Source organism: Dendrobates tinctorius, unplaced genomic scaffold (assembly GCF_039654945.1).
Source record: "Dendrobates tinctorius isolate UK_male_01 unplaced genomic scaffold, ASM3965494v1 ptg000129l, whole genome shotgun sequence".
Taxonomy (NCBI): Eukaryota; Metazoa; Chordata; class Amphibia; order Anura; family Dendrobatidae; genus Dendrobates; species Dendrobates tinctorius.
The window spans coordinates 38,248,847-38,262,710 of NW_027361797.1; the positions used below are offsets into that span (position 1 = coordinate 38,248,847).

The 13,864-nt window shown below is 48.0% G+C and overlaps 1 protein-coding gene across 1 annotated transcript in view; it reads left to right on the forward strand.

Annotated features, from left to right (window-relative positions):
* Positions 1-11,415: 11,415 nt before the first annotated feature.
* DAGLB (diacylglycerol lipase beta) overlaps positions 11,416-13,864 on the forward strand; it is a 39,761-nt gene continuing 37,312 nt past the window's right edge. The window contains exon 1 of the mRNA XM_073543007.1: positions 11,416-11,708. Coding sequence (XP_073399108.1) covers positions 11,614-11,708 — 95 coding nt within the window. The 5' untranslated portion in view covers positions 11,416-11,613. The remainder of the gene's footprint in view (positions 11,709-13,864) is intronic.

Here is a 13,864-nt window from a genome sequence, read left to right on the forward strand (position 1 = left end):
AAAGTGTCGTTGCTACTTTGGATCACGTTAAGGATCCTGAGGGTACTACAACAAGCAAACTGCAAAAAAATCTGCCCCAGTTGGCGTTCTTGCAGATTGCTTGTCGTGACAGTCACTTGTACTGCACTGTAATATGGCAGCGACATCTGGTGAACGTTGGTTGCATGCCAGGTGTTGCGGCCTTGTCCTTTTCCCTGCTCAACAAGTTCTAGCAAACATTTATAGCTGCTGCCAGCAAGGGGGGGGAGCAAAATATTAGAAAAGTCCAACAGTTTTCACCAAATTTTGAAGTTGCCCACCACCCCTCTGTCAGAGTGCAGGTCGAGCATGCACCCCTCCACTCGATTCATTTTCTATTGGACGGTTGGAGTCTCTGGCAGTCACACAGAGTGACTATATAGGTAATGACTTCTAAATGTGATGCATACCTTTCTATGCCAAATAGCTTGATTCTTGCCACCTACCGAAAGGTTAACGTGTCCAATAAATGTCAACCAGCACCTACATTTTAAAGGGTTATTCCCATCTCGAGAAAAGGTTTTGTCGACTAGTGCTTGTAAATGCAAGCAATTTACTGCCTATTAAAATATTCATCTAACACATGTTTACAGGTTGTTGCCTTGGCGACCGACTACTGCTGCTGGACAGCAGCACCTGTGCAGTGCTTACAATCCCTTTTCTATTGTGCTTGTAAGCACAGGTTGAGGCTGTCCAGGATCACTGGAGTGTATGGTTACCTCCTTTTTCCCTTCACCCATGACAGCACCACATGAGAGAGGGATCCGCCCCGCCAGGACAGGAACCTACTGAAACATAAGGGGCGGCACCTCTCCCCCCGCTTCAGTTGGGTTCCTGTCCTGGAAAGGAATCCCTCTGACAGCGGCGGTGCCTGTCAGGATGAAAGACCCAGGGCCGTCCCGGCGTGTAAAGATGGCAGTGCTGGCTTACCTGCGACGCCGGCCGTCGGCAGCTGGTAGCGCAGTCCCCGGGGTTTTGCCTGATTCGGGCCCCGGGTTTGTGCGGGCACGTCCCAATGTCCTCCCTTCGGAGGTTCCTCCCTGTGCCGCCCTCCCCCTGCTCACGCGCCCGTTCCTTCGCCTGCATGCAGGGGAAGCCGGGGGCGGAGACCGGCGTCTGACGTCAGCGGCGCAGAGGATTCTGGGAGCGCGACCGCTGACTTCATCAGGACGTGACGGTCATGGCGCCGGGCGCGACGCCGGCCAGGAGCGGCTGGCGGTCGCGGGGGGGAGGGGTAATGAGGGGCTCACTCACCGGTAAAAGGAGCAGAAGCGGCTGCAGGAGTGACAATGGCGTCTCAGGAGGATCGCTCACCGTCCCCATTGTCCCTGCCCCCATCGCAAGCTTCTGGTCGCAAGAGCCGCTCGAGCGGCAAAAGCAGCAGCCGTCCAAGTCACCGATTGAGGGATTCCTCGAGGTCAAAAGAGCGCACGCTCCTTCGCAGCCCCAGAGCCCGGTATCCGTCTTTCCTGGGTGGTGAGTGATCTCCGTGAAAGTTAGACAATATTATAATAGGCCTTCCTATGTCTTTTCTTTTTATTAGGGAGGCAAAAAAGCTATAAGCAAAAAGAAAAATAGAGAATGTGCCATATGCCACAGCCCTTTAGCAAAAGACTACCAAAAGGACTTGTCAGCTGTATCCAGCGGACTATGGCTGAAGAGGTGCCGAGCCTGGCAACAAACCTCAGATCGATAATAAAATCTGAAGTACAGGGCTCACTTAAAAAATTATTAAAAAAGAAGAGTAAGAGTAGGAAAGCCTCCCCGAGTTCCTCGTCAGGCTCCTCCTCTTCGGAGTATCAAGTTGAGCACGGGTCATCTTCATCCTCAGACAGTGATACGGGGGGCAGACCTTGCTTTCCCGTAGAAGATACGGACGTTCTCCTCAAAGCCATCAGGTCCACTATGGGCCTGCAAGAGGAGAAGGTAGAGAGATCACTGGAGGATGTAATGTTTGGCGGCCTGCAAGAAAGGAAGAAGCGTACCTTTCCGGTCAATGACAAGGTTCAGGCCCTAATCGAGAGAGAATGGAAGAAACCGGAGAAATCAGGTAGCCTTCCCTCCTCTTCAAAGCGATGATACCCCTTTGAGGCTAAAGACACGGATGTCTGGGACAAGGTCCCAAAGATTGACGCAGCAGTGTCTAGATCTTCCAAAAAGTCGGCCCTACCCCTGGAGGACTCAGGGGTTTTGAGAGATCCCTTGGATAAAAAAGCGGACTCATACCTAAGGCACACTTGGGAGGCAGCGGCAGGGGGTCTGAAACCGGCAATAGCCGGCACCTGCACAGCCCGGTCATTAATGGTCTGGTTGCAACAACTTGAAGAAAAACTAGCCTCCAAGGTACCAAGGGAGAAAATACTAGGAGAAATGTACTTGCTACACGGAGCTGCTGCTTTCTTGGCCGACTCAATGAGGTTAACGGCAAGAGCAGCGGGACTATCGAACGCCGCAAGACGGGCGTTATGGCTCAAAGGCTGCCCTGGGGACATTCAATCTAAGGCGAAATTATGCTCGTTACCATGTGATGGGCAGTTCCTGTTTGGGAAAAACCTGGATGACATCCTGGAGAAAGCCGGTGATAAAAAGAAGGGCTTCCCCAGATTCATGGGTGATCAGAGGAGACCGCCCTTTCGGAGGGGAAAGTTCAATCGGGGCCGTCCCCCGGGAGAGCGGAAAAGGTGGGACGACAAGAGGAAAAAAGAACCAGGGTTCATGTTTGGGGGAACTACCTCAACCGCCAAAAAATCCCCGCAATGACGTCAGCCCTCCGGTGGGGGGAAGATTGAAGCTCTTTTCTCAAGAATGGGAGAAAATATCGGCCAACAATTGGATTCTGAGCATTATAAAAAATGGCCTAAAAATCCCTTTCTTCCAGCATCCGAGATCTTCGTTTGTGGTAACCCCCGTCAGAAAGGAACCAGGAGAGCAATCAGCCATAGAAACGGAAATTTTAGGACTGTTGGAGAAACAAGTTCTAATAGAGGTCCCAAAAGATCAAGAGAGAAGGGGGTTCTATTCTCCCCTCTTCCTAATAAAAAAAACCAGACCTTTCCTTCAGAACAATAATAAATCTCAGGCGCCTCAATCAATGGATCATAAACCAAACATTCAAAATGGAATCGGTGACTTCAGCCATAAAGCTGTTACACCACAACTGCTTCATGGCCGTAATAGATTTGAAGGATGCCTATTACCACATCCCGATGCACCAAGAGTACCAGAAATACCTGAGGGTAGCCCTATACATCCAGGGCGACCTCAGGCACTTTCAATTTACAGCTCTTCCGTTTGGCATCTCCATAGCGCCAAGGATTTTTACGAAAGTAATAGCGGAAATGTCAGCTTTCCTTCGAATCCACAATGTGATTATGGTGCCTTACTTGGACGATTTTTTGGTGATTGGCAATTCAGAACATCACTGCGCACACCAAGTAGAGAAAATAACAGAAACCCTGCAAAGACTGGGTTGGATGGTAAACTTAAAGAAATCAAAACTTCAACCCCCTAAGGAAACAAACATTTCTAGGGTTCGTTTTGGACTCCGACCGTCAAGTTTGTCTCTTGCCAGAGAAAAAACTAGAGAAGGTGAGAGAAATGACCCTTACGGCAATACAGCATCCTCACATGACCCTAAGAAGGGCAATGTCCCTGTTGGGCACGCTAATAGCCTGTATCCCTGCGGTCAACTGGGCACAGTTTCATACCCGACAACTGCAGGCGGAAATCTTGTCAGCCCAGAAACGATTGAAAGGACGTTTAGAAGGGAAGCTGGAACTTTCCGAAAAGGGTAAAAACTCTCTCACTTGGTGGCTAGACGGCACAAATTTAGCAGGAGGAACTTTGTGGCACAGGCCCGTGTCCGATGTAATATTGACGGACGCAAGCTCCTCGGGATGGGGGGCACACCTGAGAGAACAAATAGCCCAAGGGTCCTGGGGTCACCTAGAGCAGAAGGCTTCCTCCAACTTAAGGGAGTTAAGAGCGGTAAACAGAGCCTTAGAGGCATTCATTCCCATGTTACAGGGCCAAAACGTCCGAATTATGTCAGACAACAGGGTGGCAGTGGCGTACGTCAACCACCAGGGAGGGACAAGGTCAAACTCCCTAATGGACGAAGCCAAAAGAATCTTTCTCAAAGCGGAACAACATCTAACCTCCCTGACGGCCCTACACATCAAAGGGACAGAAAATGTTCAAGCCGACTTTCTAAGCCGCAACAAGTTAAAACAGGGAGAGTGGGCCTTAAATTGTGTAATATTCCAGAGGATAGTACAGTTATGGGGGCAGCCAGTGATCGACCTCTTTGCCACCAAAAACAACCGGCAAGTGAGGAGGTTCTGCTCATTAAACCCAGGGGAAAACCCGTGGGCAGTAGATGCTCTGCAAATCCCGTGGCCGTTCAAACTGAGCTATGCCTTTCCCCCAGTAGCGTTAATCCCGGCAGTAGTAAAAAAGATAAGAGACGAGCAAGCTAGAGTAATCCTCATAGCCCCGTTCTGGCCAAAAAGACCGTGGTTTTCACTACTACAAATGATGTCTCTCTCGGACCCGTGGGTACTGCCAGAAATTCCAGATTTATTAGCTCAGGGGCCGATATTCCACAAACAAGTCAAGGGGTTCCATCTGACGGCGTGGAATTTGAGAGGGCACTTTTGAGAGATAAAGGGTTTTCCCCGGGGTTGGTGACTACTCTAATGAAAAGTAGAAAACCAATAACAACCAATATATATGGCAGGACGTGGAAGAAATTTCTACAATTCCTGGGAAAACCGTTAGGTCAAGAACCTCCAATCGAGTCCATCTTGGAGTTCTTGCAGGCAGGCCTGCAGCTAGGCCTGGCGGTTAATACCCTCAAGGTACAGGTGTCAGCACTGGGTGCATTATACAATTGCAATATAGCAGCAAACAGATGGGTAGCCAGGTTCATAAAATCTTGCCACAGATCTAGGCCAGTTTCCCTACCAAAAATAGCTCCATGGGATCTAAATCTAGTACTGGAAACCCTTACGAAGGAGCCGTTTGAACCCATACAGCAGATTTCAACTAAAAATCTCACCCTAAAAACCATCATTTTGGTAGCTCTAACGTCAGCACGTAGAGTTAGTGACTTGCAGGCCCTCTCAGTCAACCCACCATATACCCAGATATACCAGGATAGGGTGGTTATGAGAACAGACCCTGCTTACTTGCCGAAAGTAGTAACTAACTTTCACCGAAACCAAGAAATTATCCTCCCTTCCTTCTGCGAGAATCCGAAAAACCCAGGGGAGGAGAAATTTCATAGCCTAGACGTTAAAAGAACCCTAGTAGAGCATATGTCTATAACCAGCCAGTGGAGGAGGTCCCAGTCCCTATTTGTAGCCTTCCAGGGTGCTAGAAAAGGTTATGGAGTGTCAAAGGGGACTATTGCCCGATGGATTAGGGAGGCCATTAGTGTAGCCTATTCAGCTAGTGGCGTCCCGGTTCCTGACGGCATCAAGGCTCATTCCACCAGAGCCGTGGCGACCTCCTGGGCTGAGAAAGCAGAGGTACCAATAGAGCAAATTTGTAAGGCCGCTACCTGGGCCTCACCCTCAACTTTCTTTAGACACTATAGACTAAATCTATCCTCCTCTGCTGACTTGACCTTTGGTAGAAGGGTGCTGCAAGCGGTGGTCCCTCCCTAAGGTGTTCAAAGTCTCCAGAATCTCTCATGTGGTGCTGTCATGGGTGAAGGGAAAACCACCATGGTTACTTACCGGTAGCCGGTTTTTCCGGAACCCATGACAGCACCCGTATATTTCCCCCCCTTTTTCACCGTTTGGGTGTGCACAATAGTCGGGTGTAATTGTGTGATGTGGTGTTGGATAAATTTGTAACTAACCGGGAAGTCCTCTCAAATGCTCTGTAATCCAACTGAAGTGGGGGAGAGGTGCCGCCCCTTATGTTTCAGTAGGTTCCTGTCCTGGCGGGGCGGATCCCTCTCTCATGTGGTGCTGTCATGGGTTCCGGAAAAACCGGCTACCGGTAAGTAACCATGGTGGTATCCCGGCCAGCGCAGTTTATAAACTAAGCTGATGTGGTGGTCGGTCTCCTAGGCATCAAGCTGTAAGCAAAAGTGCGAATATCTCAAGAATAGCAGCAAATTTTAGTAAGCAGTAAATGACAAGAGGGCTTGTTTTTCCAAGTCCTATTTGACAATATCCATCTAGGAGGATGACCCTGATACTTTCGTGCGACACTTGCCATGTCGCCCAGTCCTAATTCTTAAAGTAAGTCTCAGAAGTCACATGACTAAAACCATCGGTGCTACTTGTTGTTCCATGGCTATTTTAGATCTTTAACATATATATATATATATATATGTGTGTGTTTATCACCAACCAATCACAAAGCATCTTTCATTTCACCAGAGCTGTTCAAAAGAAGCTAAGCTGTGATTGGTTGCTATGAACAACAGTTTTCCTTGCAACCAATCATTAAGCATCCCTCATTTCACCAGAGCTGCTTAAAAGTAGCTGAGCTGTGATTGGTTGCTATGCGAAAGTTTTCCCACTTGACAACACCTCAGCAGACACTGACATGGTGGGAGAAATCTAGCATCCCTGGGAACATAAGCTCCCAGCCATTGTCTGTCCCCCAGAAAGGAGCAGTGATGACAGAGATAAATCACCCCTCCCATGTGGTATCATTAAGTGACACACATGAATGTAGGAAAGCGCACATATTAAATGTCATGTGGATTTAATATTTTCTCATAGACACTTTTATGCATTATTGATGTTACTGTGCTCTGATGCTGTGAGTTTTTTTTAAAGTGCTACTTTCCCCATAATTCACCTGAATATACCCATATAACACGTAATGCTTTTCCCATAACAACCCATTAAATATGATACTATACTGCATACAGATGCTGTACTACCATGTGCAACTCAGCCGGACAAATTACAAGTTGAAGGTGCATGAAAATGTGTGTGAGGGTTTCTCTACTGTACTAATGTATAAGGTTTGTGCCTGTCCATTGGTGAAAAACATGACTGATATTTATGGTGGCAGATAAGTGAGATTATCAACCTGATCAGTAGAAAACCTGAGATCTTATTGAACCATGTTTCTGTGCAATTTCACTATTCTACTTTTACTGGCTTTGACGGGATGATGTGGGATATTAGGGGTAGTAGTCCGGTGGCTCTGGCTGACGGGATGATGTGGGATATTAGGGGTAGTAGTCCGGTGGCTCTGGCTGACGGGATGATGTGGGATATTAGTGGTAGTAGTCCGGTGGCTCTGGCTGACGGGATGATGTGGGATATTAGGGGTAGTAGTCCGGTGGCTCTGGCTGACGGGATGATGTGGGATATTAGGGGTAGTAGTCCGGTGGCTCTGGCTGACGGGATGATGTGGGATATTAGTGGTAGTAGTCCGGTGGCTCTGGCTGACGGGATGATGTGGGATATTAGGGGTAGTAGTCCGGTGGCTCTGGCTGACGGGATGATGTGGGATATTAGGGGTAGTAGTCCGGTGGCTCTGGCTGACGGGATGATGTGGGATATTAGGGGTAGTAGTCCGGTGGCTCTGGCTGACGGGATGATGTGGGATATTAGGGGTAGTAGTCCGGTGGCTCTGGCTGACGGGATGATGTGGGATATTAGTGGTAGTTGTCCGGTGGCTCTGGCTGACGGGATGATGTGGGATATTAGGGGTAGTAGTCCGGTGGCTCTGGCTGACGGGATGATGTGGGATATTAGGGGTAGTAGTCCGGTGGCTCTGGCTGACGGGATGATGTGGGATATTAGGGGTAGTAGTCCGGTGGCTCTGGCTGACGGGATGATGTGGGATATTAGGGGTAGTAGTCCGGTGGCTCTGGCTGACGGGATGATGTGGGATATTAGTGGTAGTAGTCCGGTGGCTCTGGCTGACGGGATGATGTGGGATATTAGGGGTAGTAGTCCGGTGGCTCTGGCTGACGGGATGATGTGGGATATTAGGGGTAGTAGTCCGGTGGCTCTGGCTGACGGGATGATGTGGGATATTATAGTGAATGTGGCTATGTGGAGTAGGCAGGGCTCTACACTCAGCTCTCTCTTTATATATATTCATTATAATTTGTTATAACTAACCGTAGTTAGTTACTATGCCCGGGCAGCGCTGGCCTCCAGCTGGTTTAGTTATAAAAAAATGGCCAAGGAGCAGATGAGTCACATGTAAGTCGCAGTTGCATGTGATTAAAGATGCATGTGCCTACTGGTTCAACTTAGGTTTGCGAATCCCTGGTCTATCTGGGAACTTCCAGCTAAAGTCTCAAAACTGTGATATCCGACGTGCCCAAAAGGGAGCCATCGATTTCAAGTATGCAAACCGGGTAAAAAACAAGCACCGTTGCACTCCCGATTGACCTTTTTCCCGCTGGTCTGGACACAATAAACTAGTCTATGACCGAGGACATAACTGTAGAAGGAGCAGGGGGTAACCAAAAAAGGTCACCAGTAAAGGAAAAAACTGACAGTTGGGGGCCATGAACTTCAGGTTATGCGACTACACTATAGTGTTGGGCTAAAAAAGACGGACACTGCCGAAAGATCAAATGAAGGCCAAAGTTGTAGGTGTTGGATCCTGTTTGCACGGTTGGTCTGCGGCCTCTGGTGAGAACCTCTGAATCATAGTTTTGGGGGCTTTGGTCTTCATATGGTGTGAATCCTATCTTATTCCTACATCAGTACTTCCCGAGCATGGAAATATATGACATTGTCACTCTCGGGTCGGGAGATCTAGTGACCAGTCCGTGCATTGCGGTCTGATCTTGGAGCGATTTACCCCTGGCCTAACCTAAATTGTTGGTAGGATATCTGAAAATATTTTATCTTTTAGATGTTTTAATTTTGCTCTTGGATATTTCATCCATCTTCCCACATGAACCTTGCATCTTGTCCTAAACCAGATCCAGAGTCGAAAACTGTCTTGGAGGGTGAAGGCGATTAGCGGAAGAAACGCCAACGAGCTTGAGCTTTCTTTCCTCCCACGTCTACTGACCGGGAACCCTTGGGAGGTCCGGGTGGTCATGAATAATTTGGCCAGTCACCCGATTCCAAACACCATTTATTAATAATACATCTCCATTCACTTCTGTGTGCCTTACGCTTTAAAAATAAATGGAGTCTAGGAATAAATTAGCTTTAATTACTGTTGAGCACACGGGTCCCGCACATCAGGACTTATTCTGAATCCATGAATATTCATTCCTAATGAAGGATCCTCGCTGCCGTCACACTATGCTAGACTCGTCCAGATCAGATATTGCTGCTGGTTCTACCCAGACAATCCCGCCTTATCAGCGAGCAACCTTCCCAATGCTGATCAATTTGGTTTCTCATCCGGCATCAATGGCTCGCTGGCTGCTGCTGTGCTTACAGTAGAAGCCTTCTAAGGGGATGTGCACACATTGCAGATTTGCTGCAGTTTTCTTAGTGATTTACAGTACAATGTAAATCTTAGGGAAAAAAACCCGCTGTGCACATGCTGCGGGAAAAATCCACGCGGAAACGCAGTGGTTTATTTTCCGCAGCATGTCAATACTTTGTGCGGATTCTGCAGCGTTTTTACACCCATTCCATTATAGGGATCCGCAGGTGTAAAAACGTAGGCAAAATCCGCAGGAAAGCCACAGGTGAAACGCAGATTTTGACCTGCGGATTTTGCCAAAAATAGAGTCCGTGCTGAAAAATCCACAAACGAATCCGCAACGTGTGGACATACCCTCAGAGCAAACGCTGATGACCATTAAAAGGCATTACATGGTGCCTATTCTCAGCAACATAAGGTAGAGACCGAGACCCTGATTCCAGCGATGTGTCATTTACTGGGCTGCTTGCTGTGGTTTTGATAAACACACTTTCATCAGGTTATCACTACAGGACTAGAAAACCTGCTACTATGTAGCCTTCATGTTCATGAGCTCTGTATAGCCCCGTTGATGACACTGATTGACGGCTTTCTGCCTATGCACAGTGTACGCAGCTGCCAATTTAGTGATGAGCGAAAGTGCTGGCATAAGGTGTTATCTGAGCATGCTCTGGTGCTAACCAAATGTCTACGGCATGCTCAAATAATCTGTTCGAGTCCCTGCGGCTGAATGTCTTGCTGATTTTTGACAGGCGCAACACATGCAGGGATTTCCTGTTTGTTAGACAATCCCTGCATAGGTTGTGGCTGTTGCACAGCCGCTGCGGGGACTGAAACATATTTTTCGAGCACGCTGAAGACACTCGGTTAGCACCCGAGCATGCTCAGTTAGTGCCGGGATAAGGCGCTTTCTCTCATCACTCATTGGCAGCTCTCTGTGTACACAGTGCAGAGGCAGAAAGCTGTCAAAATCAGTGGTGTGGGCAGGTTACACAGAGCTCAGCAGCACATAAAACAGCAGCATTTTATCTAAATTCTTGCAAGCAGCCCAGCAAGTGATACATCACTGGAATAAGGGTCTCTGGCTTTACATCATGCTACTCTCAGATGGGGGAGCAAAACTTGATGACACATCCCCTTTTATGTGGAGTACAATGAAGCTACTCAGCAGAACGGTCACCGGAGGAGGCGTATCCGCCAAACCGAGCAACCGGGAAGTAAGGAGACTGCAAAGAACCGTGCCGCTCAAGAGACAGCGTGAGAATAACCCTTTAGAGTGAAGACTGTCTGGAAAATGAACTAACGAAAGGAGAGTTACGGAGGCACCTGACCATTGGTCTGTGGAGAGTTGGCACTCCCCACCTCTGATTCCCCCAGCACATGGCTTGTAATGGAAGATGACACTGGTGTACTTACAGTGCAGCCGCACTAACATTTCCATACATTTAGAGGAATAGAAATTGCAGAATTCTTTATAGCAGTTACACAGATGGAGACACACGGGGGGGGGGGGGGGGCACTGATTATTATGGGGTCTAATTCTTAGAATGAAAATGTCCTGAACACGGTTTTATCTTTTTTTTTTTTTCCTTAAAAATGGACCCCTCGGCCTCATCTGTGTAACGGATATAAATACGTCTGCGCGATTCCCATCTGTTTCTCTAAAGAGACTGTATGGGAATGTACTGTAAGTACACCAGCACCCTCTAACATCACTATTCATGTGCTGGGGGGGGGGGGTCCATACTGGACAAGTGGTGGGGACTTGCTCCACCGGCTTGTGGGGCAGAAAATACCCTGACAACTAAATGTACTAGAAAGAGTTAACAAACATGGCCGCTGTGACCGGTTGCTATGGGCAACGGACAGGTTATGTGTTAGATTTGGCGTTTTTGGTTCTGGTTTACAACTTTCCCATTAATATAATTGCGATTGAAGATTTTGGAAAATGAAACAAAGGAACAAGTTGTGAGAGGATGAAGGGAGGAAGAGAAACAAGGGAGCAGCGGCGGGCGGTCACGTGACGGCGCTGCACGGCTCCCAGCGGCCCCCTGGCGCAGGCGCCTTAGTTTCCGGTCGGAATGTCCTGAGCGGTGCACACGGGCAGTGGCGGAAGCTGTGGTGTCAGTCGGGCCGCGGGAAGGGAGCAGTTCGCAGCCGGCAGAGCTCTTGCTCCGTCCTGTCTGGAGGAGCGGACCAGCCGCCATCACCATGCCGGGGCTGCAGCTGTTCGCCCGGCGCTGGGCCATAGCCAGTGATGATCTGGTGTTTCCCGGAGCCTTCGAGCTGCTGATTAGGTTCATATGGTGAGTATGCTGGGACTTGTAGTGCTGGTTGCTGTGGTAACGTGCCTGCTGAGCTCAACGCATACTTCAGCTGTCATTACGTGACCATTGACTACAAATCCCACAATGCACTCGTGATGACTGGTTATAGGGTCTTCTCTGAATTTGGGACCCCCTACTTGTCCTTTAATTGGGGGCCTGCAACAATTCCTTCACTGCAGGCCATAGCTGGGCTGTTCTATGTCCATATAATGGAGAGTGGCCATATAAACCCAGTGTCAGACCTGATGGTGACTAAATCTACATGACAAATAATAAGAAACTGTATATAAAATGGTCCCTGAAGCCAGAGGGTAGAATCTGGATGGAAGGCATGTCCCCCCACCCTGATCCTGCCTGGGGGTCCCACAAGTGCTGTTAGAATCATTGCCGGGATAGAGGCACAATTTACATGGGGTGCAGACTGCATATTTTTCATCACCTCATAGTACAAAATGCCGCCTGTAAAGACGACCCGTCCTCACTCCTGACATATCTGCTTTAGTAAATATTAATAAAAAATTCTGGAGCAATGTTTCACGTAACATCTGTTATTCTTCTTGGAAAGTTGGGAATAAATAAAGACAGCTGGATGTTTCCAGGTGAGTGCGTGTCCCTAGTGCTCTGACAGTAAGGGCTGCCAGTATCAGACTGAGAGGCCTCTTTGATACGAGAATTTGCAGCACCCAGTTGTCAGGAGGAACAATAGAGGAGCAGTTCTAAGAAAAGGTGCTCCAGAATTGTAATATTATGGGAAATACAAGTATTGAAGGCATCAGCCTCCGTCTGTATCTAAGTCTGAGCTACCATGGTGCAGGAGTGGTTCTGCCCTCAGATGGCATCTATTGTCCTTCACCCCCCACATAACACGTTAGTATACTTCACCCACAGATTCTCATATAAAGGGATGCTATGAAGGAGTGTGGTGCTAAGAAACATCCAGGGCACCAGACATCCTCCTTTTTGATAACTTTATTAGTACAGAAAAATCACAACCTTTTGGCCGCGCATGGCCTTTATCAAGCCATAAAAAATACATTTTCTTACAGGTTTGATTAAGGCTCTGCACGTCCGAGACATTGATTTTTTTTTTTTTTAATAAGAATACTGGATTTCTGTGTTGCTGCAGCCTTGTGGATGGTTGCGCCAGGTGTGCACAGGATGCATCTATTCCAAGTTGGAGTGTGGTTTTTATCTACAACTACCAGCTCACCCGGCAGACCACTCATTATTGCTGCTTTACACATTTTGTAATTTTGTCATGCGGAATGGTGAAAGACATTTACGGTTAAACTGAATGTTGTAACTCCTCCAGTAAGAGGAACCAGACAGAATTTACTTATTTGGGTTATAGAAAAAACCTAAGACTAAGCATCTGAGCATGCTGGGGGTTGTAGTTAGAGAGATCCACAGGTTATTAGTAAAGATTCATGTCCTATGACATTTAAAGGCATTTTGACACATCCGCTATGTAGCATTGTGGCCTCTTCATGTTAGACTACGTCCCCACAGTCAGTAATCAGCAGCACTTGGTCGCTCCGTCCAAAGCGCTGCAGGCTTTTGAACACCGGTGATTCCGCATGTGTTCATTGAACTGTGCGGAATCACCGCGTCCCATTACATTGGACGAGTGAAATTTATCTTGCGGTGACCGAGCGTCTCCGCAAGATAAATTGATATGCTGTGTTCTGGAAAGACGCACCGCATGTCCGTCTCCGCAGGTCTGCCACCGACGTCGGTGCACGCGTAGTGGAGATGATTTCTTGAAGTCCCATCCACTGTGCTGTAATATCTGGACACGGCAGATATGCGCATCGTCCAACCCGCAGCTTTTACTGACTGTGGGAACATACCCTTAGGTTTCCAGATCTCCATCAATATGATCTTCATATACTTGCACAGATGCCATTGGGTTGTGGGGATGTTGTGCAATGGCAGGACAAGCTTTCAAAGCTGGAGTTTCAGAAAATGCCCCATTACCCTCATCTCTGAAGTTGTTTGGTATCTAGAAGATTTAGATGGTAGCTGAAGAGCATTGGTTAAAAGTACCATGGCTCCTCTCAGTGTGTTTTTGTTCTCAGTCTTCATTCTCGTTTGTAGAAGCATCAATGCTTACTGTCTCCCTGATGTAGCCGTAT